The sequence below is a fragment of the Ixodes scapularis genome, unplaced genomic scaffold (assembly GCF_016920785.2).
Source record: "Ixodes scapularis isolate PalLabHiFi unplaced genomic scaffold, ASM1692078v2 PGA_scaffold7__128_contigs__length_106722199, whole genome shotgun sequence".
NCBI classification, from domain to species: domain Eukaryota; kingdom Metazoa; phylum Arthropoda; class Arachnida; order Ixodida; family Ixodidae; genus Ixodes; species Ixodes scapularis.
The window spans coordinates 10,331,490-10,359,484 of NW_024609882.1; the positions used below are offsets into that span (position 1 = coordinate 10,331,490).

General features: G+C 46.0%; 1 protein-coding gene across 1 annotated transcript in view; it reads right to left on the reverse strand.

The window, feature by feature from the left end:
• Positions 1-27,995, reverse strand: part of LOC115319221 (Down syndrome cell adhesion molecule) — an 87,532-nt gene that overhangs the window by 42,271 nt on the left and 17,266 nt on the right. Inside the window, exons 5-10 of the mRNA XM_040504691.2 lie at positions 25,968-26,129; positions 18,492-18,791; positions 17,667-17,786; positions 12,689-12,868; positions 7,441-7,588; positions 6,554-6,702 (exon numbers count right to left, since the gene is read on the reverse strand). Coding sequence (XP_040360625.2) covers positions 6,554-6,702; positions 7,441-7,588; positions 12,689-12,868; positions 17,667-17,786; positions 18,492-18,791; positions 25,968-26,129 — 1,059 coding nt within the window. The remainder of the gene's footprint in view (positions 1-6,553; positions 6,703-7,440; positions 7,589-12,688; positions 12,869-17,666; positions 17,787-18,491; positions 18,792-25,967; positions 26,130-27,995) is intronic.

Genomic DNA, 27,995 nt, shown 5'->3' on the forward strand with positions numbered 1-27,995 from the left:
GCCAACGAGGGGCACGAATTAAGCGCGGGTTTCGGGTTCCGTGTTTTCCTCTTTAAGGGACGGGAGAAATTCAGCCTTGCGGCCTTGTTATGCAAATTTTGTTGCGCAAGCACCCGCCTCCCTAGCATACCAATAGATCGATCTCACTAAGCGCTCCAGGCATGCCCGACGCCACCATAACTGTAGTTCACAGGAGGCAGCTACCAGTGCACGAGACAGCTTGTACGATCTCGTCCTCTGGACACTCACCCCTCACTCTGGGTTGTCGCGCCCGCAGGGAGACTTCACTATGGTGACCATTCGCGGTGAGGTGCTCACTACGGGCGCTTCTGTTTTTTTTCCTCACTGTTGGTAGTGCACGTGGTACCCACGCGAATATGCTTTAATTTTCATAGTGCATAGAAGCTTGGCATTGCACGTGCTTGCGCCCGCAGAAAAAGTTGAAGTATCCTCATTGGGGGTTGTAAAACAATTCCGCAAGGTGGCGATACCCAAACGTCTAGCCTCGAATAGGTGCAGGTGTTACGAGCGCCTTGCGTTCTTGGGTAGTTCCACGTGCCGCCGCTTTCTGACAACAAACGTAGCGCTGTGGTCAGGATACCGGTTCAGCGGAGGAGCAACGAAACTGGCTGGTGAGATCAGTCTATTTATCCAGGCATGGGACTTTAGAGCCACGAACTCTCTTTCTACAGGGAAATTTACTTATTTATTGAGTTTAAGGTACTGTTAACCCTTCTTGGAGTCATTACAGGAGAAAGAAAACAAATATACAGTAATAAACAGCAGTAGGGAACAAGAAACACCGCATACATAAAGCATAATTTGCATTCAATAAAAAAACATAGACGAAGCGAAATGCATACTAGTATTATTACAATGACTACAGTGCATGATTAGAAAACGCACGTTCACTATTTAGTAGCAACAAGAAAAGCTAGTTTCACAGGATCTTCGAATTATTTAAAAAATTTTAAGGGAAGACGAGTCCAAAATTTTGTGCGAAAGAAGGTTTCCTTTCTCTATTGATTCAGGAAAAAAGAAAATAGTGAAGTACATGGATTCTGCTTTGAAATGGCTTGATCAGTTTGGAATGCCTATTTCTTAAAACGCGAGAAATACGGTTTTTATATACTACGTCTAGTACATGTTTATGATACATCATGAACATGTACAGGGTGTCACAAAACAAATTACAGGGTTTTTTTCGCCGCAAAAATAAACTAGGCGTCGCTGAAAACTCATTCTCCGCCCAAATGTAGCGCTAGAGGTCACAACCAGATGCCAAAGTTTCAGCCCGATCCGATAACGTAATCGAAAGTTATAAGTGTATATATATTTGACAGCTTGAACCAGGGGAAGATATAGAGAAATTGAGACAGGAGAGAATAGACAGCTGACTACCAACGATTATTTAGTGGGAACTTCTTTTTCCTTGCGTGTTTTCAGACACCAACAAAAATTATTACATATTAAATCCTATTATACTAATATAATAATGCATGTGTATGTTTACAAAATTTTCACATTACCTAAACCTAAACTAATATTTTAAATTCACCCGCCACAAGCTCATACTGCCATTTTCTGGACCGTGACGCACCGTAGATATTGTCTCTCCTTTTTGTGAATAGTGATGGACGGGGTGCTGACGCACCCACTCGCTTGTTCTTCGATAGCAAGCGCCTCGAGCATCTCGCGCACATGAGTATTGTTATTACTGGCTAGGATGGTTATGTGCTTGAACGCTGCACTGCAGTGGCAAGTCCTGCAATGAGCTGCAAGATGCCCTGCCGACGTTCCTTTAAGGGATGCTGCGTGCTCGCGGGCTCTGTCGTTAATGCATCGGCCCGTCTGGCCGATGTAGCAGTTCCCGCATGAAAGGGGAATGTTGTAAACCGCTCCTGTCATGCATGGTACATATTGTGTTCTGTGGGCAATGTCGCACTTCATTACTGGCCTGTTACGACGACTAAACCTTTTACCTCTTTTCGACCGGAGCAGGAATGCCAGACTCAAGTAAAGGATGTCACAAAAAAAAATGTACACGTTCTTTTTACCGCAAACATAAACTGCGCATCACCGAACGCTCATTCTCCGCCCAAAGGTAGAACTAGAGGTCACAACCAGATGCCAAAGTTTCAGCCCGATTTGATAACTTAATCGAAAGTTATAAATGATTTTCTAAAAATTTCAATGGAAAAATGGAGCCCATTTTTGTCCGTTTTCGGTTTCTGGTGCCCCCATAGAGCCCCGTGTATTCGAAAACTCCGCCCGCCCCCATTTTCCCATTGAAGTTTTCAGAAAATCATTTATAACTTTCGATTAAGTTATCAAATCGGGCTGAAACTTTGGCATCTGGTTGTGACCTCTAGTTCTACCTTTGGGCGGAGAATGAGCGTTCGGTGATACGTAGTTTATTTTTGCGGTAAAAGAGACCATGTAAATTTTCTTGTGTGACATCCTTTACTTGAGTCTGGCATTCCTGCGCCGGTCGAAAAGAGGTAAAAGGTTTAGTCGTCTTAACAGGCCAGTAATGAAGTTTGTTCGTTTTGCCTCCCGATAGAGTATACCGAGCTGCAAGTATCTGTACATTCTCCAATTTGTGAATGTGATTTTTCTGGTTCGGGGTTCCATATTACATTTGCGTACTCTAATAGTAGACGTATGACTGTTTTGTAGACCACCAGCTTGGCGCTGGTAGTTGCATTCTTAATTTTTTTTCAATATCCTAGTGTACGTTGAGCAGAACATTATATATTGTGGACATGACTCTCAATTCAAAATTATTTTCAATAGTTAAACCCAAGTATTTGTAGGTATGTGCTGCTTTCAAAGGAGACCCGTTAACTGTATGTGCATAAAATATATTTTTTTTGTTATCCTTAGAAGTACAGTTTTGTGAATATTGGCCCAATTTTATGTTGAGCGTCGTCTAGGTTACCTTGATCCTTCCTGTGAACGGGCGGAGTGTTATATAGGTTGGAGAAGCTATGAGGAGCTTAATGGATCGATCTCACCAAGCGTTCCACGCATGCGTGACGCCGCCATAACTGTAGTTTGTAGGAGGCAGACGCCAGTTCACGAAACTGCTCATGCCGCCTCGTGCTCTGCTCGCATAGACTTCCAGCAGGGTTGTCGCGCGTGCAGAAAAACTACAGCTCCCACGATGCATGGCGGCAGCGGTGGCGTACTCAAACTAGCTGGTGAGATCGGTCTATTGCGCGCGAAATAAGCGCGACAGAAGGTCTTTAGCGCGCGGTATAGCCAACGCAACGAAGCCTTCAACAGCCACGGCACTGTGCCCTAACCCTTTCAAAACCTTAGGTAAAACTGAACCCTCTTGGTACGCAACTTATACGAATGTTTTTGCCAATCAGGCTGCTTAAAGCCGTGATAAGAAGCGCAGAATGAACGGTGTATTTTGATTACCTATGTTCTGACTAATCAAAACAAATTTGTTGGTTTTACATGCTCGACCAACGGCGGGCAACTGGCAAACCCCAGCAAAAGCCTGATAATTAATTTCGACTCCCTGGGCCGGTTTTCTCGAAGCGATGGTAAGCCCATTTTGGTAAACCACGGTGCCTAGGAAGGGAAAAGTACCTAGGTACTGTAATAAACGGCTGGATAGAGAACAACAATAATTATTTTTGATTGGGCAATAAGATGCGCCATCTATCGTGAAACAAGCCAGTCATTTTGTTTATCTTTTTTTCCGCTGGTTGTCATCGATCTAGTATGGTATTTTAAGTCAAAATATAGTAATGTTGTACTTGAAGACCAATTTATTTGCTTCCGATGGTACGAAGAAATTTTAGCTACTATGCTAGAGTTTGTCGACGAATATTCGAAAATGTAAAAAACATTTCCTTCAATATGTTTCGCCATAAACAACGCATAATTTTCCCGTGTTTCTTCCAGTCCGGCAACGCCGGTGCTGTAGTCTCGTTTTCGTTCCTTGCGACGCACGTTTCTGCGATTCCTGCTGATCTCAACTGTCTGCCCTCTCTTCCGTTTGCCCAACCGATTCACCGGTGACGAGAAGGTAAGCTTCTCGTCACCGTTGAATTGCTGGCCACTGGGGATATGTAGAAAGCTCAATGCTGTCGGCATACTGACGGCGCACTGTGAACAAAAAAAGAACAGTACAATGTCTCAGCTGTTCACCCGGAACGAAGACTTTATTGAGAATAACCCCATTTCTCCGCAAAATAATCGCTGCTCACGAGTTGGCGTGCATAGTGTAACAAATTAAACGTCTTAGTATAAATATGTACCAACACTCGTTCGCAAAACATTTTTTTACTCACCATAACAACACTTGCAAGGCTTATGTACCGTCATTAGTCTTGGATCCCGGGGGGCTATGTTGCGCTTTTTGCACTCCCAGGAGACTAGGGAGAGGGAAGTGACGTCAACGACACAGCAAGCGCAGATTGGGTGTTGATTTCGTTTTCTTCTGTCAACACCCAATCTGCGTGTGCTGTGTCGTTGACGTCACTTCCCTCTCCCTAGTCTCCTGGGAGTGCAAAAAGCGCAACATAGCCCCCCTGGACTGCTGAAGAGTGATGCGTTCGCGGAATGCTGCCGTCGGTTAGTTTAGTAGTCCCTCTGAACTATCGCTTTGCTTGACGTGCTAATAGGTTGATGGTGGGTCATTAATATAACAGCCAGATCGAAATGAATGTTCAGCAGAACCAAGCAGAACTATTAGCCCTCATTAAGCGACGCCGCGGCCATTTTGCTTCTAGGTACTGCTCCTCCCTCGGCGCCCCTGCTCTCCCAGTCACGTGACCTGGAATTCCCCCTTCTAGGGACAATAGTTAACTTTAAACCACGGTTCGCGTTCGAGAAAACGGGCCCTGGTGACCTTTTAACATGCAACCTAAAAACTCGGTTACCCTGCGCCTTCTCCGCAATCCTCTTCCATTAGATTGCGGGTAGCTTGGCCGGCACTGGACCCCGTCAAGCCAGCGCTTTTCCTCGAAGTCCCTGGTGTGGCCAAAGTGCTGAGTAGTTGTTTTAAGATTCCCGATGCTACTCTTTGCACACACGCTTTGAAGCGCAAGCACGAGTTCAAAGTGCAAGCACGAGTTTTCAATAACAATACATGTTTAAAAAATATCCCAAAGGGCCTAAATATTTAAAAGCATATAGAGTTATTTGTTTTAATTGAATTTTTACGTGTAGTTCTCCGCAGTGTTTGAAGTAACTACTGGCCGAGATCCTCGCTCAGATGCTTCTTCACGCTTATGGTTCCACTTCTCACCAAACAGATGCGCCAACGGCAGCCACGATTTGTCATTTCAAATTTGCTTGTCCGAGGCTGTGCGCGTCGAGCTAAACTGTCATCACTTTTTTTCTTAGGGGAAAGAGAGAAATGTTGGGAGGAGGAAGGTGATGGGAGAAAAAAAGGTGGGGCGGGGGGGGGGGGGGGGAGGGAGGGTGTGAATGTTCTGCAGTCTCTATAGTCTAACATGGTGACATTACCGTTGCCCTACCGTTTAATTTTCTCTTGTCGTCTTTCCTTTTCTAGTCACAACTTACGCCCTACGTTTTTTTTCTTTTCGTGTAGTACCCTCTCACGTTGAAAAACTTCCTCCCCCTTCAGCGCCATTTTTGTTTCTCATTTCGTTTTGGTACAATCAGCCATTGTGCAGAGAGCTACTCCCAGAATGACGAGAGAAAAGGCGAAACGGCAGCAGCCGACGAGACACAGAAGAAAGCAAATATCGCGCGTTCCTGTTACTTGTCGGCGAGAAACTGTGCCTTGTCACAAGGGAGAAAAAAAAAAGAAAGAGGTGTTCTACAAAGAGAGGAATATAAAAAGAGAGGAAAAAAGAAACAGCGAAAGTCACCCGGGGCAATAGGAATAATAATGTCCTTCTTTTTTCACTCCGCTTCCCGGTTCGCGCGTCCCGTAATCTTGTTTCGCGGGGAATTCTTAATTGCGTTCTCTGTTTCTCTAATTAGCGGTGACGTGAAAACAAGGGGCTCTTGAAACAACGCGGTTGCGAGACAAACGCGAAAATCAAACCTGAATCTCGTTACCAAAAAAAAAAAAAAAACGTTTTAATGATAACACACACTGTGACAAGAGTATTAAAAAAAAAAAAAAAAAAAAAAAGATCCTCCCGAGTGAAAAAATCTGGAGTAAAATGAAAACCAGAAATAAAACATGGTGATTGAGCGTTCTAATCAAAACTTTTAGCGAAGAACACAAGGAAGAATGTTGAAAACGAATAATTGAATCAGCCGGTAATTGCATTACGGTAACCGAAGTGTAGTGATCACGCTTTCCGTCGTTTGATAGTTTTAGGAGTTTCTCTTTTTTTTTTTTTCCTGCACTCTCGCTGCCTCGATTGGCTCTTTCCCGGAATAAGTTAGCTATCAAAACTTGGTTAGGTCGAGTGTGTGTTAAGCATATTTCATCAATCTGAAATAATAAAAAAAAAGCCCTCTGATATTATCGGTTCCTGTGTTTCGAAGTTTGTTAGTACACGCCTAGACGAGGCCCATAACGCGTCGAATCACGCCGCGATCGTTAGCTTACCCTGCACGGTGAGCTGTACATTGGTCGAGTCTTCGCCAAACTCGTTGGCTGCCTGACAGGAGAACACGGCGTTGTCCGACCTCTCTGCTGATTGGATGGTAATCTTTGAGACCGTGACGTCATCGCTGCGGTCCTCCATTCGCGAGTACCTGAAGAGCGGATGGTGAAAAGATATACCCGGGTGAAGAGTTAATAGCTCCATATGGAAGACGACATCTCCTTACGTGGACTCTATCTCAACTTGTGAAAGTTGCAGAACCTAAATCACTGTTTTGTACGCGAAGCACATGAATTGATCATTGAATAGACCCGGTTCTTAGCAACCTGACGAGAAGTTAGACTCGACACTTTAAGGGTGAAGTTAACTACGATCCTGATTTTACTTGAAACGCCCTAAACCATTCCAGCCAAAAAGTGTAGAAAGTACCTAAACGTAGGTTCCTTGTAGTGCGGGTTTTATTTTAAGCTCCCAAGAAAAAAAAAAGTAATTGCCCCTTTCCGAAACTTTCGGCTCCATTTAACGGAAAATAAAAAAAAAAAAACTATTTCGACGATATAACGAATATTTTAACTAAGCATTACGCTTATCATGTTGTTACAAGCATTGCAGAACAAAATTGCGATGCGTTGCTATCGTAACGCCGGACTGTCTTCGGCTACACACAGTTACCCACTCTTGACACAGTCCCGTAAGCGCCTCCGAAAATGGCCGCGCGGATAGGCAACCTCGTAAAAGGCCCTTTTATACTGCAACACAACCAATATGCGCCACAATTGATTTCTCTTATCGACGTAGTGCTTAGGTGAATGTAACAAGAGAGTGTAAAATAGTTGAGGTGGGTGTGGGTACACGCCCGAGGCTGCTTCATCGATGTCGGTTTGTTCACCTGTGCTCCTTGAGGATGTTGAGCGGAAGGTTGTTCTTGAGCCAATGAAAGCGAATCGGGAGGTCCCCCTGCGCTGGGCAGGACACCTCCGCTGTCTCCCCTCGCTTCACGGCCACCGTGGTGAACTTGGCCGTGAATCTGGGAGCGCCTGAAAGAAGCGAATCAAAACAAAACATTCACCACCAACAGGCTTTGCCTTCTTTTTGATCGATCCCGGGCTCATGTCTTGGGACCGTACGATGGAATTTGCAGCTGATTTTTTTCTGCCTCACCACACATCAAACGACGACGTTGCTCGTCGATACGAGCCCGGCAGGACGAGAGAATAAACAGAACGTTTTCACCTAACCTCGGAGTCGGTCGCACCATCTCTTCCGTCCTCACAAATTGAACGCGCTGCACAGCGTCTGCCCCTTTGAGCGTCATTCTGGGAAATATGCCGAGGGTACGGTTTACATATTTGTCGGATTTAAATCTTCCGTGCCTTTTGTATTGTGTACCGTAATGATTGTCTTTTGATACCAAGAAATTGGTTCCTGCATGCGGCAGCCACTACAAGATTATATTGTTTTGTTTACGTAGAGAAAATATAAAGCCCCACGGCCATTTTGCTTCACTTAAAGGGCAGGTCCGGTCAATATTTCTGAATTTGAGATTACGACTTTTTTCAGCTAAAGCATTGTCCCTCAATAATAAGCTATGATTTATTTCTATATTGCATGTAGTTTTAACAATATCGCGACTCAAAGTTTGGTTGCGGGCGTCTACGGCAAAACCGAAACTATCTGCTAGAGGGATTGCAACACTGATCATCAGCCGCGCGGCCGCGACATGACGTCAACGTCATGCTGCGATACGCGGTACAACCAATCAACCGCAGCTCCAACGCGACGTGGCGTCACAGGGGTTCTGCCCCAGTGTTGCTTGACTAACAGCTAGCCCGCTTGCCACCTGCTAAAGAACAGCTGATCGCATCTTTGAAATCGGTTTCAGGGGAGCACGCGGCATCACTTCCACGTAATATTTTTTTTTACAGTTTCTTTAGACAATAAATTTTGTCTGCAGCATTAATATAAACTACCAGATGGTCTGACGAGGCCTCTATGCCGCTATAAAACAGGAATACAACAATTGATCACTGTCGGCTGCGATCATAATTTCGTGCCACAGAAGAAATACCAGTAATTAAGTATGGTTTCGTTTTCAACCTGAGTTGTCCTTTAATATTTATTTTGATTGTTTGCATGGACACCCAAAACTCGCCTCAGCGACTTTGAAAGGTGATGTCCTGAGATGAATGACCGTTGAAACAACGTAGGTTTTCGTCGACACCTCTGGCTTTCCTGAATGCTCTGTCCCAATACCAAAACTATATTACGATACTTGAAGTCTAAGAGTATAAAAACAATTTCAGGAACTCTAAAATGCAGTTTTTACTTGGAGGCTCTCAATGAAAACACGAAAGTGCAAGAGCTTGACGAGAGCAGCAAGTAACAAATGTGGATCACTTCCTGAAATTAAGCGATAGCGCCTCTCCCTCTCGCAACGTTGCGTGTCACTCTCAAAACTGGTTCCACGGTTCTACGGACGTATTTACAAGAAAGATAATGTTGACACCCTCTGTTGAGACAGGCTCTTGTTCCGTTAAGACCCGAGGCACCCAAGCCCGCAATTGTTTCTAGCTGTCCATCGCTCCTTCGATAGTGATAATATTTTCTCTCCGACTATTCTTATTATTATTATTATTATTATTATTATTATTATTATTATTATTATCATCACCATCATCATCAGCAGCAACAGCTGCAGCAACATCATCCTGAGTAGTTTCCCCACAATCTGCCAAAGAAAACGTTGAATATCTTGCCGCGGACACCTGGGCTTATTGTGTCAGAACGAGTCCTAGCATAGGATATACTTTAATAATAGCGGAGCGCAACAGGAAGCTCTTTTGAATGGCGCGAACAAGAGGAAAGGAAAAGAGTTACAAGTTTGTATGGGTCCGCCGTGGAAAAATATTATCTCGAAATAGAGCCAGGGTTCTTTTTTTCTCATCACGAGCATCAATGCACTGGCGCAAATATAGCGTCTATGAACAGTTTTGTTTAAGCTAAAAAAAAAATAAACTAGAATCTTGTAGAGACACTTTCACCGCAAGGACATGCAATAAATTCACTTTATTACATGTTATTTTCCGAATCATTCGAAAGCACTCGGGTGAATTTCGGCTATATTCATTGATTCAGTGCGTTTTATCGTTGATGTATTCGTGCTGATTGAAATTAAAATCTATGATACAGATGGAAGCCACTTTTAGTTTTTCCGGGATTTAATATAAACTTTTATACGCCTGACAGAAAACTGGGGGCACTATTGCGGTATATTTAAAGGATGATTTGCCTTTTTCGGAGGTAAAGCTTTCGTTCCGCTCATATGAATCCATATCTGTTCCTATACTTAACTGAGTCAATGATTTGTAGTTGCTAGCCTTCTATATGCCGCCTTTCGAAGATGTTTTTGATTTCCTTTTCGAACTGCGAGAATGTTTCCAAAACTTGCCTGATAACACGTCTTGGGGGAGATTTTAACATTGACTTATTGAAACATTCAAGAACACTGCTTCGTAAATACTTAACTATTTTTCCAGATCACGAATTAGGACATGCAATTCTTGCCCCAAAAGGGATTAACTTCCGGAGGAGAGACTTGTAATATCAGTGAATGTCCATATCAAGTTTATGTCTTCAACGTAGCACTCATAACACTCAAAGCAGGGCGTTTTCGGAGAAGATCGAACAGCCATACCCGGTGGCTATTTTTCACTTTGATGAAGAAAAAAAAAACATTTTGATGGCTTTATGTCCAGAAGAATAAAACCAATCATTGTTTTTCCAAATAATTTTTTTCTTCCCGAAAAAAATTTGTAGGCACCCCTCAGTGACGTGCGGGTTTTGCGTATCACGCAATGTTGACATTTCAGGCGGCTTCCCTCAAAAAACTGTTCTGACTACGGGTGTAGAAATATTCACTGACACATTAGGCATGGGAAGAATTGCGAAAAAGTATTAATCCCCGAGTGTTATGGTTGTTATTATGAGAAACAAAAATTGCAAAGACGGCACATTGAGCAATAACGCTCTGGATTAAAGAATATTGTTCTCCGTATCTATAAAAACTAAGGTCTTCAAACTCTGCCAGTGTGTTGCCCTCTATGTATTTTATCTTTGCGTGAAATATTGTTGTCCTGGTTGGCGGGAAAAATTTACAAGAATTGCTCACACAGGGGCATTTAACTAAAAAGGCATTTTTTTTAAATCATTTAAAAAAAAATCTTTAATATTTCTTTAAACTCTCTAAAATTAAATTTTATGATATGTACTAACAAAGTCTACAAAAACATAATGCATTATTTGTGTCGCTTCAAAGTTATAAAGCGAGAAATACGGCCTAATCGACACTAATGCGGTTGCCATAAATGGGGCGTGCATACCCTAGTTCTTCACAATTTCATTATTACCAAAAAGCGCAAAAATGCTACTGGGTGGTCAGGAAACGACAAACTAAGAGCACAGAGGCGGACTCTAGTTTTGAAGGGATAATTCTTAATACATTTTCGTACAACCGACCCAAAAATGCCCATTGGCCAAAGCGGTCGAGGTGCGCAATCCTGTAACATGCTTCGCTGCGCCTGTTTCAACAGCCGACGTATAGCGTCTTCATCTATGCGATGTACAGGAAGCCACCGGAGCGACTTTGCAAACAGATCAGCGTACAACCTTGGCGATAACACGATGTAGGAGGTAGGGCGGGGCGGAACCTGAACCTTCGCCGCCTGTGAGCGCCAATGGATCCACCACCGTGGAAGGCCGCCCCACGCGTAGAAAATAAAGATACATAAAAAAAAAAAGAAAAAGAGTGGCGATTGAACGAGAATGTCTGTAAATTAGTTTATAAGACAACGGATTGTAGAATCGTAAAATCCAATTTGGGTATCATCATGTGAAGTACGTAAGTGATGGTGCAGCAAGCCACTTTAAGAACAAGTACCAACTACACGAGCTGTAGAACACGTCAGCGAGGTGCATTTCTTCCGCAACGTGACATGGCAAGAGTGCCTGTGATTGAATCGGGAGTCGTGTCAAGCACCAGGCAACGTTGTACAGCATCTGACGGCCCACTGAGTTGGTGATGAAGTCGGCGTCAGTGGTGGTTGCCTTAAGGGGAGGAGAAGAGGCGGGGATCAGGAGGAGAGGAGGAAGGGATAGGAGGCGAGGAGGAGGTGAGGAGGAAAGGAGGGGAGGAGGACGGAAGGAGGAGGAGAGGAGAAGGATTCGGAGAAAAGGAGGGGATGAGGAGGAGAGCAGGAGGGGATAGAGGAGAGGAGTAGATGAGGATGATCAGGAGGAAAGGAGGACGGTAGGAGGAGAGAATGAAGGGAGGATATGGAGGAGGGGCATACCCTCCTCTCCGTACCCTCCCTTGTCCTCTTGAAGATATTGTAAAAGCTTGTAAAAGTTTCATTAACACTATCTAACTTGACAATATTAACGCGGCGTTTTTTCTATTCTTTTCTCGTTCGGATTGTGCGGCGGGGTGATGTAGCTGTTTTGCTGACTTTTTGGAACAGGCGGTGGGCGGTATGATTGTGCGGATTTGGCGGCACGCCCTGTCTCTGTTGAACGAGACTAAGTGCGTGCATGGCGATAGCAAAGTTGGAAGCTTTCAATAAAGTTTAGTTGCCAGTTAGCGTTTGTCCTGTGTGCTTCTTCGTCTTTTTGTCCCGTCTCTTTTGCGCTATTTTTAATATGAATGTCTCTTGAAGATCTGCGCTCTAATTTGAGATTAGAGTGATTTGTGAACGTCCTTAATTTATTATTAATATTATTATTAGTAGTAGTATGACGATGTTGGTGGTGGTGGTGATAATTATGATGATGACGATGACGATAATGATGATGATGATATGGGCATGTCAGCACCTCCTGAATATCAGGGCCGTAGTACTGAAATTCCTACGTCCTCTACCGTAGGCCAGCGCGGAGCGTAGATTGAACATTATTGACCAGTGTCTGGCTGGGACTCGAGTTCTCACTGACGGAAGTCCCAGTCTAACGCTGGCACAGCGCAAGTGCCCGATCCGCGCTCCGCGTTGGCCCTCGGTGGACGACGTGAAAACTTCAGTCCCGTTTCGTCCAGGAGGTATGGCGCGCGCGCAGTCTCTTGGTTAGAGCCAGAGAAGGCGGCTCACTGCGCACGTTGAGCTGGAGGACGCGGCTGATGCCGGAGCCGACGCCGTTGCTGGCCTCGCATAGGTACAGGCCGGCGTCGGCGCTTTCCACGCTGCGGATGCTCAGCGTGCCGTTCACCAGGATGTGGATGTGCGAGTTGCTGATGATGGTGCGGAACTGAGACACCGGGCTCTCGGGCTCTGAAACAGAGGGAGTCGCAGATGTTTTTCTTTTCACTCGGCAGCCTTAACTTACACACGTTTGCCTTGAGATTCGAGAGACACGCGAGCCGCGGTGAAGAGAATGATTACTACCCGTCACACGCCTACGGATCTCCAGTGGGCGGGTTCGAGTCCCGGCCGGGGGGCCTGCAATGTGGAGGAGGCTTATTGCCGAGAAGGCACTACGTAGTCGATGTTTCGGTTGATCTTCGCGCGATCTCCTGGTGGTCTTAATTCATCGTCAGTCCTCCGCTGTGGCGTGCCTGATACCCTTCGTTGGTTTGGCACGTAAAAGTTTGCGAATTCTACTTTTGTCAAGCGCTAGATTTTGAGCAAAGGGAAGGCTACGGGTAAGGGGTCAAAGCAGCGAGTTGTCCGGCGAAAATAGCTTTGGAAAAGCCTCACCTGCGGTTGATTTTTATTGACGTCAACTTTTATTTTTACCTTCCCCCACTGCGGATGCACGAGAGAATCACAATGCAGGGAGTAAAAACAATGGCTAAGCAAGTCCTGGTTCTGTGCGGGCGTAGTTCGAGCGACAAATGTGTATTCCTCATTCGCGGGAGCTCGTTGAACAAAAAAAAAATTAAGTTTTATATCCGGACATGTGTGTCTTTTGCCTATTGTGTGAGAAGCCCACAAAAGAGCATACATGTTGAAACGCTGGGGTATTTCATGCCGACAGTCCAGGTTGCTGCGAGACCGGAAAAGGACGTTTCCCAGTTTCGTATTTTCGCCTCAATTCATTTTATACCCTTTTTTTTCGTACCTAGGAGCAAGCCAAGCAAATTCTCGAGCTGCAAAACCCGGGAAATCCTGGATTCGGGCACCCCCTCTGATAGTTTTCATCTAAATGGGCATCTTACCGGCACGAGTTAGAGTAATTCCTACTTCGTGGTGCACGTTAAAACCCCCAGCTCATCACTAGGACTACACTGGCTGACGCTCTTTTCAGTAAAGGCTTCAGGTTCCCCTTGGTGCAGACTACGTTCCCGCTAGCAAAACGTCTATAGAGCAAATTACTAACTACAACCGATTCAGTGTTTCGAATGCGAGCTCTTGGCTTAACGGCAAGTAACCCCACAAAGGGCAGAGGCGCATCGGTGCGCCTAGACTCTTGGGTTGTAGCGACACATTTAGTCATCTTATTACTTATGTCCAGTTACCTGAGGTTTTATCCAAAATCACAAGTAAAGCTTTATTGTTTTCCATAAATGTTAAGATTGGTCCGCGACAGGTTAAAGTGATATTACCTGAGTTTTCCGACCCAGTATCTGAAGCCCATAAGGTACTATTTTTCGTCGCAGCCGTCCCCAACTGCGCCGGCTCAGGACTTGACAACAAAAATGGCGGCGTCAACGTGACATCCGGGGAACGAAATGTCGATACTCGAAGCGCGGCATATATAATGGCTCTAGAGGCGTTCTTTTGGAGCAGTCTGCTCACGCTTCAGGGATTCATTCTTTTTTGTCCTTGCCGAGTGCCAATGCTGTGTTCGAAAGGTACGCGCTTAGCACCAAGGCCACCACTATGGCCGCCGCTGTGGTCTCAGTGCAAGTATGGTGCCTGGAACGCGTCTCCCACGGGTGTATTACCGCGTTCAAAAAAGTGGTCCCTCGATTTTCGCCTGATGACGTCATATAAGCGCCATGCTGCCGACGGTCGCGATCCTAGCGGTGTGACAGCAGCGTTGGTGGATGTGGCAGAGGCCTGTTCCGCTGCAGGTCGGTCTATAGCTTGGCAGTCTACGGAGGCTTCGGCGACCAGAAGATGGGACGCCGTGACTACAGCGACACCCGCGTTCGCAGGTGCTTCTTGACGGAACTTCTACGACCAACCACCAGGATCGCGACCACTGACTTTGTAAGTGAGATCATTTGTTGCCACTTGGGGATTAGTTTCGATGCATGGACGGAATAGGACGCTAAATACGCCAGTCAGAGACGCATACTAGGAACCGTAGAGTAAGCCATGTATGCAGAAAGCAAGTCGTCTGCTTTTTGCGGAGGAATTAAGGTGTCGTCAGAAAAACGCCCAATTTTTATTGGCTTCCATTGCAGGATAGTGGGTAGACCTCAAAGCAAGCTGCCTTGAGATCTACCCTCTATCTTTTATTCAGAACCAATCAGAGTTCGACGTTCTGACGTCATCACAACCCCTGCAAAAGAAGCAGACGAAGTTGCACTCCGCATAGAGTCAACTTCTCAGAAAGTTGCCGCCAAATGTTTGTGGCGCCGCTAGTCAGACGACGCGTTGGACATCGGAGCACTTTTCGGAAAATGTATGCGAGATTATAGAGAATGAGATGTGATACGACACGCTATAGCGGCGTCCTAAATTAGCCGCACTCCGCCGAGCGGTTCCGGGAGTGGATTGCGTCGAGCACTTAGCGAGTGCCGCCGACGCTCGACTGCTCCCGAGGAAGGGGCTCTGGTATCACGGCACTGTGTACAACATAAAACGACGATTTTTTTTTTTCGCTGTTTGTTGCATTTTGAATGAGTGCTTAGAATTATTAGTAAAGTGGAAGAGGGTGGTAGACAGGCACGTGAATAGTGGTTGATTTCCTCCCTCGTACATTCTTAGATTATGTTCAGTTAGAAAGTAAGAAAAACGCAGTCGCGAGTTCTCCTGCTTGTTGGCAGAAGTTGGGAGCAACTATGAGAACCAGGCATTTTGGCGATGGGGAACGCAGAATACAGTATGAATTTGAACGCACACGGTTTAAAAATGGCTTGTCTGATGGGGGAAACCGCAAATAATAAAGAACTTTCCTGAATTATACTATAGTATGAATGGCTGGAAAGGCGACACGTTGTTTTTATATTTTACGCTTGTAGGGAATAATGTATTTTGGTATCTTGCTGACGGTTGCCTTTGTTCATGCTCGTCTGGGCTGTGAAGTTAGGGAATGCGATACTGCCGCTCATTTGTTATCGTAGACCCAACGCGACACTAAAATCGTTCAGCCTTTCCACTCTCGTGAAAAAGGAAGACAAGCGGAGCTGTACTCGATACACTGTGTGCTTCTTCTTCGTCGCCGTCTGTTTTTCGCGCTGTTTCTTACCATGAATTCCCACCAACACGCCCAACTATCCGTTCCTCGTTTGTAGCTGGAAAGGTTACCGCCATCTACGAGCGACGGCTGAAACCATACTGGTTGTGTGCTTGCCGCCGTCGCTTATAGATGGTGGTAGCTATCCAGGTAGATTTGTGTCGACATACACAGACACGATCCTGGGGAACCTAGCCTTTAACAGCTCCGCTGTAAAAGGTGCTTGTATGCCTCCTTAGCAGCCACGCTTGGAACCTCTCGTTTATAAGCAAAATTATGAAAGTTCGGCAAACGCGCCCCACCACTCACTTCGGTCGTCTGCGTCGCCGTCCGCAGTTTTCCCTTGCCTGTATTTTGGGCCCTATTTCTTACAGAAAGAAAGCTAGGCCCTGTAAGATTTGTGAGGTAAAACCCAACTGTGAAATGCACCTTTGACGAAAAGTTTATATTTGTACGCGGAGCCGCCAATTTTTCCGGACCATTTTACATTGAACCTAGTTGTTTCAGCCACCCTATATATGGACGCAGACACTTCGTATCCCGGGTCGGAAATATTCAGATATGGTGTGAAAATTTTGAAAACTCCAACCGTAGGGAAGCTACGAGCGTTAGTTTTGGCATATGAGTAAACAGTGAATTTTTTAGAGGTTCAAGTTACTAGCCCAAAGAAAAGCACAAGCGCCCCATTATTTTGTGTAAGCTACGTCGGCTGCGTGTTTACGAATATGAATTTATCTAGGAGAAAAGCTCTTGCCTATTGACGAAGCTGTCATTACGAATCTAGTTCAAGTAACAAGCGGTAGCTTGCAACGCGCGCGTTCCTCGTATCTGCGCCACGTAGGTAGGCCTACGCGGAGTGCACGTTCGTCGGCTTCTTTTGCGGGAGTTGCGGTTATGTCAGAACGCCGAGCTGTGATTGGCTCGGATAGGAAGAATAGTGGGTAGACGTCAAGGCGGCTTGCTTTGCGGTCTAGCCACTATCTTTTAATCAGAGCCAATCAGAGCTCCGCGTTCTGACGTCACCGCAGCCCCTGCAAAAGAAGCAGACGAACTTGCGCTACGTATACCACCTACAAGACAAGGCCTGCGTCTTTCCCCTCCAAGCGTCCTCGCCACCGGATCGACGCAGCGCGCCCTTGCTCGCGTCAGCGTCACCGCGAGCGCGTTTCACAGCGTCTCACAACGAGTGTGACGCTAGACGCGCGGCGACGGCAGACGCACGCTACTGCCGCTTTGCAGCGTACTTTTGTGAAGGTTTAGCGGGTTTACAGCTACGGGCGGGCCGAGAATTCACTAAGAATGACGTTACTCCATTACGTGAGAAGAAAAATAATTCGCCGTTACTAGAAAAAGTAACCGTTAGTTTTCTGACTAGTTTATATGTTCAAAACGACAGAACTTCTAGTTGGTTTTAAAACGTCTATTTCGTACCGCTTATTATTCAGTTAAAATCACCTAATTATCTTCCTGTCGGCGACTTGGCTCGGGGGATTCGTTGGTAAGAAACTCGACAAGTGCGCCATTAAAAAGGGAGCAGAAAAATAAGAACGGCTACCAGTACTTTTAGTACTTCCAAATGTAATAAGCTTACTCTTGTCATTACTTCCTAATCAATGTATCCAAAGGACAACAGAATTACTCCAAACAGTAACCGATTAGAGTCATTTGATTACTTGCAATGATACAAGTCTGAGGCAAACCCGAAAGAAGAACTGCACGTACCTGCTGCGCTCTTCCAGCGTATGTGTGGCTGCGGAACGCCACTCGCCTGGCAGTCGACGAAAACCGAGCGGCCGGACACGGCCGTTGTGTCGTTGGGCTCCAGGGTCCAGGACGGGGGCACTGTACGCAACATTCGAGACAGTTTGTTCGCGTGTCGCTCTTCAGGACAAAACTGCCAGTTTGTTGGATATATCCCTTATTTTTTCCGCTAAGTTTCGCGCAGACATCCTGACGTCACGTGATGTTGTCACGTCATAATATCGAGACACCGCGGTTCCCCACGGGGCGCGTGCGCAGTAGTGACGTCTTCGTTGCGGAGAGCGTTGGAGAGGGAAAAACAGCGGTTTACGAAAGCTCCTTAATAACGGCTATTTTCGCAAAAAGGCCTCCATCGCATTAGGCTCCCGAATAAGAAAAGTAGAGATATCTTATCCCTCTTGCTCTAGCGCGTACTCTTTTTTTTTTTTTTTATCTTTCACATTCGCGTGTCGAGGGTGGCTCCGCCTGGATCGCTCTAAATTAACAGCTTGCTTTCTTCAGAAGATGTCGTTACTTTTTCATATAGAGAAGCTTTGTTAGCGCCCCCCCCCCCCCCCCTTCCAAAGTTGCACGAGTATTTTCGTGGACAGAACTCGTTGAAACACCCGATCGGGACTTTTTCAGCGATTGCGGTTCCTATAGACTTTATTATTTCTAAATGTTTAAAATAGTCCGAAGTTCGAGACCTCAACTTTGCATTCCCACTCCTAGTTCTGACCACACCCATCTCAACAAACTGGCCAACTGGAAGAAGTGTGCCGGGTCGTATGGTCCGCGCGAGCGTACCTTTGACGAGCAGCTCGGCCGAGTACTCGGCCGACGCGAACTGGTTGGTCGCCCGGCAGGTGTAGTTCCCGTTCTGCCTGGACGAGAGACGCTGCAGCGTGAGCGTGGACACGAAGCCGCCCTCGGGACTGAGCACGGACACGTCGTGGCTCGGGTGGGCGCCCGGGGCCAGGGGCTTGCCGTCGCGCAGCCACTCGATCTTGATGGGAGGATCGCCCGCGTGCACCAGGCACGTGAGTCCCGCCCGCACGCCTTCGTGCAGGTTCGACTGGAAGCTGAACGGCGTGATCTGGGGACCGCCTGTCGTCGCCGCAGAAAAGACAGTCGTGCGCGTCAAGCCACGTTGACGCTGCTAAAACATCATACAAAAGACAGTCCGCTGACGCAGTCTGATGTGCGTTCCTTCCTTGTCTGATGGTCCTGTCACGGAACATGATTGCGCTTTGAAGACAGGGACATAGGAAGAACCGACACCACAGAGCTCACAGAGCTAGCGCTCTGTGGTGTCTGGTCTTCCCATGTCCCTGTCTTCGAAGTGCAATCATGTTCCCTGACGTACCTTACCAACTTGCCCAACAATCAGCACTGGTCCTGTCACATTGGTGATACATGGATGGTCATACATGGACGCTAGGTGGCGCAAGCTACCGCCCTTTGCAACGGGAGGTAGCTTGCGCCACCTAGCGTCTCTGCAGACGTGTTTGAAGCATTCATACGTGTGAAGCAAACAAGCATGGGACTTGCGTGAGGTGTGTCCACGTGCACTTCTGTAATCATGCCTGCAGCAAAGACAGTGTTTTTTGTGTCATGTCTGGAGCAGTGTGACCCAGGCTTTAGGGCACGAGGGGGCACGTCCTGACGGGCCTCCCGCGCTAACCTTTGAAGATGCAAGCTTTGCCACGTCGCGGCACGTTTGCAAATGCCCAATAGTGCGAACAAATGTCGGGGGGTGGCCCTAGCGTGCAGTGAACTAAACGACAGGGTGACCCGATCTACTATAAGACTGGTGACGGGTTTAAGTGGCAGGTTAATTACTGCCCCAAGTGTTCTGAAACGTGGCGGGGGGCGGCACTGTCGTACGAAGAGTTGCGGCGCCGCCTTTTTATTGCTGAACGCCCATATGAAAAGAATGTCACATTCGTTTTATTTTGTAAACGTGACGTGGCGTCGAATTCGAGTGCTCAGAGACAGCTCCCAGTTTATATTCGATCAGATGATCGTAGTAAGAGCGCCGCTATGTGTTGGTGTGGTATTGATTCAATTAACCTTTCCTTTACCACTGTTTCTGCATGTCATCTGCATGAAGTATTTCCTTACACACTCTGGGAAATACCAAAAAGTAGACGCCACATAATTCCTAGGGAGATTTGGCATGTAACATAAGAAATGACAATTCAACATTATTTAGTGTTACACGATGGTTTATTGTAATTTTAAAGCAACCAGCCAGTCTTTTGTACAGTGTGTTTACGCTTAATGATTTCTATTAGATAAGTAATACGCTATGTACCTGAATACTTCCCCGTATAATTCACTGCAAAACCAGCGCTTGTTCAAAATAGCTTTTTTATATTGATAAAGTTCTCTTTTTCGCTAAAATTAAACTTTCATGTAACTTTTCTTTTTTTTTTAAATACTGACCTATTTTGCGTTCAAAAAACAAAATCAATAACTTTTTTTTAATTTTTACTTTCTTGTGGAATTGAAAGCAGGTCCTATAATAACCAGTGATAAGTAACAAATGTAAGGCTCAAAAATATTATAAAAGCCCGTAGTTGATACAAACTTTTAAAGAGTCATAATGCCTTCCTATTTATTTCCGAAGTTTAGTTATTTTATGTCCAAGGAGTTAAATTAGAATTACAAAACGTTAAATATATTTACAAAGTTTAGTTAAGTTCCAAAAATTCCCGCAGAGTTAAATTACACACATACTTGTAATTTAACTCTAACATTGTCAAGCAGCTGCCCACCGAGTACTTGGCGATGGTCCTTCCTCCCTTGAACTAGGGCTTTGCTGGAACGCGTGATAGCGCGCCCTTTATACTCCGTTCACTCCTAAGCGGACATGCAGCGGAAGCTACGTGCTCCTTTGGCCAATCATCCGTCTATCTTCCACCACGTGATCACATGGTCCCTCCAATAGCAACGTGGAGAAACCGGGTCAGTTGTTGAAAGGGAGGCTCTTAATAGGTCCTTCGAGATAGCAGCTCTTACTCCACTCTCAGGTTTGCGGTAAAATGAGTCCAACCTAGAAGTCAAGGGACCCTCCAGACCCGCTCGTAAGAACGGTGCTGTGTCAAACCAGGGCGGACGACATAACTCTGTGGCTCCGAGCTGCGTCCGAGGTACATAAATTACGCCAACAGGAAACTGGCCGACGACTCTGGATTTTCCACCCGGGCTTTCTTTCTTTTCGTTTGACGATGTCTCCAGAAAAGGAAACCCAGCCTTTCATATTTGCTGGAATTCTCTTCTCGCTCCTATCTGTTTCATGTGTGGGTGTGTTTGTTTGAACGAGTGAGCGTGTGTATGTGTGTGCGAGTGCGTATCTTCCTCTATCCTTCGTGGCTTCCAACCTCAGAGCACGTGACTGGCTTACCGCGGCCGATTTATCACCTCCGCCAAAGAAATCCTACCAAGGATAAATGAACAAATTCATAATCATGACGATTGCCATCGTCATCGCATCAAACAAGACGCAGAGTAGGCAAGAACAAATATAAAAATAAGCGAAAGGAAATAATGTTTTTCTTTTTTATTACTATTATTATCGTTATGTTTGCCAATGACCGTAATTTATCTCGTGCTTTCCCAGTTCAGCCCAGATTAATCTCTCGGCATAACTAATCATATAATTTTTCTGGGATTTACGTGTCTATTTTATCATGCGTCCTTCCGTCGCTTCCTTTTTTTTTTTTTTTGTGCGTGAACGGTAGGATGAGTAAGCCCTAAAAAAATATCCAAATAAACTTTTCAGGTCTCTCTCTTTCTTTCTTGTCCATCCAACTTGTTTTATTTTATTTATTGTTTATTGAAATAACCCCACAGCGCCCGTGAGGGCATTATAGCGGGGGAGGGGCAAATACAAAATGAACATGACGCCAAAGAACACTTAAATTGCCTAAACAGTCAAAACTCAAAATGTGACTTACCAGGAGAAATCAACATGAAAATAAAGACAAACGTAAACCCAAACCAGCGTAAAACTAGACACTGCACTCGTGAATATATATAGAAAAAGCTGAAGTTTGTAGAAATAACAGGTTTTAAGAATCTGACAATGCCTGATAAAATTGATAGCTTACGCTTGTTGAGACGATCTCTTCAGGTAAATTGTTCCAGTTGAGTATTGTACAAGGAAAAAATGAGTATTTGTAAATGTCTGTTCTGCTGGAAAAAGGCCTAATTTTTCTGCTATGATCCAGGCGCCGAGAGATAAAGTGAGGTGGAAGTAAATAACGCATTTTGTCAATTCCACACTGATCGTAATATATGCTGTGAAGCTGTGACCTGCGTTCATTTTCCCCTGTGCTAATGGGTATTTTTTTTATTTTCCTCGCCCGTGTGGGTACTCGAAAAACAACTATAAAATAATATATACTATTGTAGGGATCACACTGGGGAACAACCTTTAAAAGGGCACTGATATCATTTTTGAAAAATGTCGTTTTTGATCTTATATTGTTTAACATGAGTTAGTACAGACATACACCAAGTGCTATATTACAAAACCGCCTATTCATCTAAGGGAAATAGAAGAAAAAACATGTGGATTCTTTTTCTTGCGGACCACAGTTTGTGGACAAGCAAAGTCCCGCAATACGCGCAGATTTCGAACAATTTTATTATAATTAACTCGTTTCGAAGGGAGTTGTCCTCCTCGGAAGAAACTTTTTCCCCAAAAAGGCGTGTCGCGGTCTTTAAACACGCTTTTAGCGAGGCAATAAGCTACACACGATTGTGATATCGGGTTCGATGGGATGCTTAGAGCGTTTAGATGGAGTTAATTGTCGCCACAAAAGAACGATCTCGAAATCGATTTCAGTGCCCCTTTAAAAATATAAATACATTTTAACACTTTCTGAGTTGTGTATACTATGTTGTATATGTGTCAGATAATAAGCTAAATTTAAGTATCCGTTTCTTGCGCCTGAGGAGGCGCTCGCTCAGTTTTACTAAATTCACTTGATCATGGGAAAGTAGCACCAAGCTCCCTGTATGTTCGCCATGTTGGTCCGTAAAATGAGCAATATCTCCTCGACCCTTCCGTTCTTATTCAGCCGATCTAAATTCGCTGGTGACGGGTAGCTTTATGGAGACGTTTCTTGTATACCGATATTTTGCCGCCCACGCTTCGGCGAAACAAGCGGGAATCTTCGTACCACAACGACATCATGTGTCGGAGCTTGGAGGCACTGAAAAAATAGTTTTACTGTTTTGAAATACGCGAAGAAAAACAATCTAATTGTAGGAGAACCGTGGAGATTGGAATGCTTGATAAGTTGATTGCATACATAGTGCCAATGACGCCTATATTGGCGAGGGACGCTTCCAGTACGATGATGCTCCATGCTGATCTTGGTGCGACTGGTTTAATGCGACCCTCTGGACACTTCGAAGATTTGAATAGACCAAAATGGCAATTTCCATGGCAATCTAGACTAAACTTGCGAGGTTTTGGTCGTCTGTATGTTAGTATCCGTTTATGTTATACTAGCAGGTAGGGAAGGCAATGACGCTAATGTCCCAGGATTCAGTTACTTTAAGTTTCATATAACAGCGATGGAAGTGTCCAGAACACGAATCAACAACTACAGCCACTATGAATAGGCCACTGATTTAGAGTTCGAACACTATTCCTCCATTTTCTTCTTGGTGCCGCCATTTTATTTTGGCTACTGCCAAGCTGCCGAAATTGTCTATAATTACGATTTAAAAAAAAAAGTCGAGTTTATGAGTTTTACATACTACTTTCCCTACTCCAAAGTCCAATATAACTTTTCAGTATTTAAATTCTGGAAATAGAAATTTTAGTGGATTCTATATAGATTTAAAGGGGCGATGCAACGAGTTTTGTATTTTGCGGAAATACCGCTTAGAGCGGATCCCTGACGTTAATGACCTGTGAAATACCTGTTGGTTTTTCACCACACGCAATCGAAGTCGCAGAAAAAAATAAAGAAAAACCAAGCAGAGTTCACCCCCTCAACTCGGAACCAGAACAAGCGGCCACGTGATCGGGAGCCGATTATATGCCGCCAATGTTGATCATAGCCATGCGCTGGGATTGGCAAGGCACAGGGCAATCGCTGCGTTCCAGACATTGTTATGGTTCGGCTGTTGTCGTCATTGCAGCGATTGGACACGGGACACTACCCGAATGTTTCTTGAGCTATAGATTATCACGAGCCCAAATCGAGTGCCGACGCAATGCTCGGATGCAATCTATGAGCCGTATTCAAATATCGTCACTGGGCGGTACTGTTACCGCCCAGCTACGTCATCAGGTTTCGCGAAGGAGAGATTGAATGTATACGCTTGGTTTTGTCCTCGAGATTACTGTGCAACAAAGGAGTTTCTTGGTCAGTGGCGTTGCGTGCGAGTATCCCTAAGTCCCACTAGTGCCAGTAAGCTCGTGTAGAGTGAAAAACACTCCAATTGAATATCGTTGCACCGCCCCTTTAAGGTTTCCAGGAAATATTTCTTTGCCTGCCAATCTGGATTTAAGGTTTCCAGAAAACATTCCAGATAGAGACTTAGTTCCTTAATTCAGATAGCGAAAATTTATATTGGGTTTAACGTTAGGGTTGGGTAGCTCGGACGATTTTGTATTCATTTGGCTTGGACAGTTTCAACATTCCGTAAGATGAAATACCGCCTCCCTTGACTTCGATAAAGCTTATGAAAACTGACAGCAAATTTTTTTTTTTTTAAAGATGAGGGAGACGTCGCTATGCTGAAGCGCAGCTTATTTAGTGGCCCTACTATCAGTCATCCCGAATATTCGCCTTGCACGACGTCTTTTAGTTGTCGAGAATTACGCAAAAAAAAGGCGAATCCGTTCCATGCTATTCGGTCTGTTTCACGGGGGAAAAAGGGATACTGCCGCGTGTACAAAATTCGAACAAACATCTTTACTTTTTTTTTTTTTTTGTATTATACTATCTGGCATCTCAGGAATTTGAGGATCAAAGGAAGGCCAGGCGGCCCTCCAATTTCAACGGGACGAGAAGTGCGCATCTGTGTACCAAGTTCGAAAGAGGCCTCTGGGGATAGGGGCCCTAAAGAGAGGCTCGCGCTTCGCTCAGCTTCAAAGGCTCGAGCTCAGCTCCCTCCCCTTGCCCAGCTCTGAGCTACGAGAGCAAACATTATTACGTCCGAAGGAGTCTCCGTTTCTTCTCTGGGTTCATGCAGATTACTGTTGCTCTGTTGTTTTTTTTTGTTTGTTTTTTTCTGAGCAGCTGTACTTTGTGTATGTCTTCTAAGATGTTTCATTGTTTTCGCTGCAGTATGCTACTGATCAACTTTCTTCAGGAACATGTTGGAACTGGTGCTATATTACTGATACGTAAAAAAAAAAACGTACTGCGTGGCTCATTATATTATTTCGTTCGTGATTCGTTTTTTGGCGTTCCTTATGGGTGATTCCCGCATCATCATTGGTTGCGGGGTGACAATAAGACGCAGGATGGTCGCCAAGCCTCGCGGTGCTTAAGCTGTGGGTCACTAATCGCGGCATGCGCAACCAAAGGCGTCGCTGTAATCGAAGTTCGCAATTGGCCAAACCAGAGCTTCCCGTATACTTACAATGCCTGCCTAGTCGCCGGTTCAGAACGAGGCAAATCCCGCTGATCACGGCGAGGCAAAGCCAAATCCCGTCAATACACGACGAGCCAATCTTCGTCGTCGTGACGTCACGAACAAAAGCGTACTGCCAAAGGTCACGGCGTAATAAAAAAGAACAAAGAAGAAACTATATGTAAGCCGCGGTTAGACGGCTAGTACATAAAGAGAAAAAACGCAGACACTGTTTGAGGAGGTATTTTTCGCTGTACGGCTGTCCTCTTACACTGGTCGTAAAAGACCGTTTTGAGGACATGTCGGAAGCATCCATTATGTGGATAGTTTTTGTCGTGCTGCCTGAAGCGAACAACGTGTCTCTCACGTGACGTAGGAGGGACGTGTCTGGCAGCCGCCGGGCCCACTTCGAACGCGACGAAAATTCGCAGCGTATTGGCGTCCCAACACCAGCAACATGATTCTCCCGCGTTGGCACGCGGGCCAAACAGCACATACTCGAATTGGTTACGATTTACGAGTGCATTACGTCAGCGCTCAGCCGTGACTCGTTTTCGGTCAGTAAAAACCCGAGTACCGACTGAACAATGACGCAGCAATCGTGTTAAAAAAAATGCGTTAAGAAAGTTAAAAAAAAAAAGACAGAAAGATAGATACAAAAATGAAGGTGCTTACTGCGCACGTGCAGCGATATGGAGCGGTGCACCACCTGCGAGTCCGGACCGTGCACGGTGCACGAGTACTGGCCCTGGTCCGGTTCCCGGTCCGTGCCTTGGATGACCAGGGTGCCGTTGGGGAAGGCCGTCTGCCGCTGGTTCAGCGGAAGCCGACGCCCGTCTGCATCGCCACACGCCGTGTTGTTAAGTAGTGCTCGGCTTAAGCCCGAGAAACGTTCGTGTTTCAACGTGCAAGTTTATTATCTCGCGACTTTATATCATTGTCGATTAGGACGTGCGCCAGGTTATGCTGCGATCTTTTTTAGCGTTAATAAAAAAATTCAAATCCTTTATTTGCAATAGTTTGCAAATCAACAGCCCAGCGTGCGATCCTCACAACTCAGCACGCGCGTTTGCGTAGCTTGCGGAAACGAGCGAAGCACGCGCCATACGCACGAACGCTGGAAATGGCGACGAGCTACGGTGGCACTGCTGTCTAGGCGGCGCATGGGCAAACCAACGAGCTTCAGTAAACTTAGAGCGGTAAACCAGCGGTCAAAAATGGCACCCCCCCGGTTGCCGCCATCTTGCCTGTTTGCCACATTAGTGATCACGTGACGTTAAGATGGCTGCGCCCAAAGGTGGGGCAGATCAGATTGGCCAGATCGCGGTCAGCAGATGGGCACTCTGGGGCTGCGTTCGAATCTTACTCGAATGGCGCCGAGCTATTCCGGCGATCAAGTCACGTGACGAGAGAGATGCAGCAACGCTGGACGCGGGTAGGTTTTCGAACGCAACGGGTACAAGAACTTCACCCAAGAGTGAGATAAAAGCTGCGTTCGATTTACTCGCACCTCCTGCGCCGGTGCAGAAAAGTGTAGGGCAGTCTACTTCCGGTATATGTATTGAGATACGACCGGAAGTACACCGCCCCACACTTTTCTGCACCGGTACAGGAGCTGCAAGTAAATCGAACGCAGCTTCTATCTTACTCCTGGGTAAAGTTCTCGCACCCGTTGCGTTCGAAAACCTACCCGCGTCCAGCGTTGCTGCGTCTGTCTTGTCACGTGACTTGATCCGCCGGAATAACTCGGCGCCATTCGAGTAAGATTCGAACGCAGCCCCAGAGTGCCCATCTGCTGACCGCGATCTGGCCAATCTGATCTGCCCGATCTGCCCCACTGTTAGGCGCAGCCATCTTAACGTCACGTGATCACTAATGTGGCAAACAGGCAAGATGGCGGCAACCGGGGGGGTGCTATTTCCGCTGCAGGCAGTGGATTCCGGTTTACCGCTCTAAGGTAAGACTCAAGCTCTTTGGGGCAAACGCATCACTTGACGCGGATCTGGCTCCTGCGCTCGCGCATTGCCCACAGGTAATTTGGCGAAACGCGGACACGTTTGTAAGCAGCGTGCAGGTGTGTTCAGGCCCCAGCGTCTGCCACGAAAAACAGTTCGGACGCTGTGAAAGGCATCCGGTGAACGCTCGCTGTTGTCACCCACTTCACCGCAAAGCACAAAGATCGACACGGATCAGGTTTTACGCTTAGTGCCTACATATGGGCTGCGTTCCAAATCTTACTCGAGTGGATCCGAGCTACTCTGGCGGACCAAGTCGCGCGACAGGACAAAGAGGCAAACACGTGTGCGGGGTAGGGTTCCGAACGCCAAGGTACAGAACCTTTACCCTAGAGTGAGATCGAGTAAATGTTTCTACAAGGCCATGGTGTGGGCCAACGCTGGCGTGTTTTATCAGAGAGTGGGTTCGTACGATTCATGTGCACCAGGCTGCACCGCGGTGCAGAAACGTGTAGCGCGGTGCGGAAAAGTGCGGGGCAATGGTTTGCGGTCGTGCCTTCAGATAGGCTGCATTCGTAAATCGAATACAGACGCGCGCACAGAGTGCAGCCGATGCAGGGAGCTGCGGGTAAATCGAACGAGCCCAGCGTGTTGGTCGAAAGTCCCAGACAAGGTGAGAACGGCGGTGCGTGTCTTTTGGATGCCCTACATACCTCCAGCACGCGCTTTGTTGTGTCGCGTCGTGAAA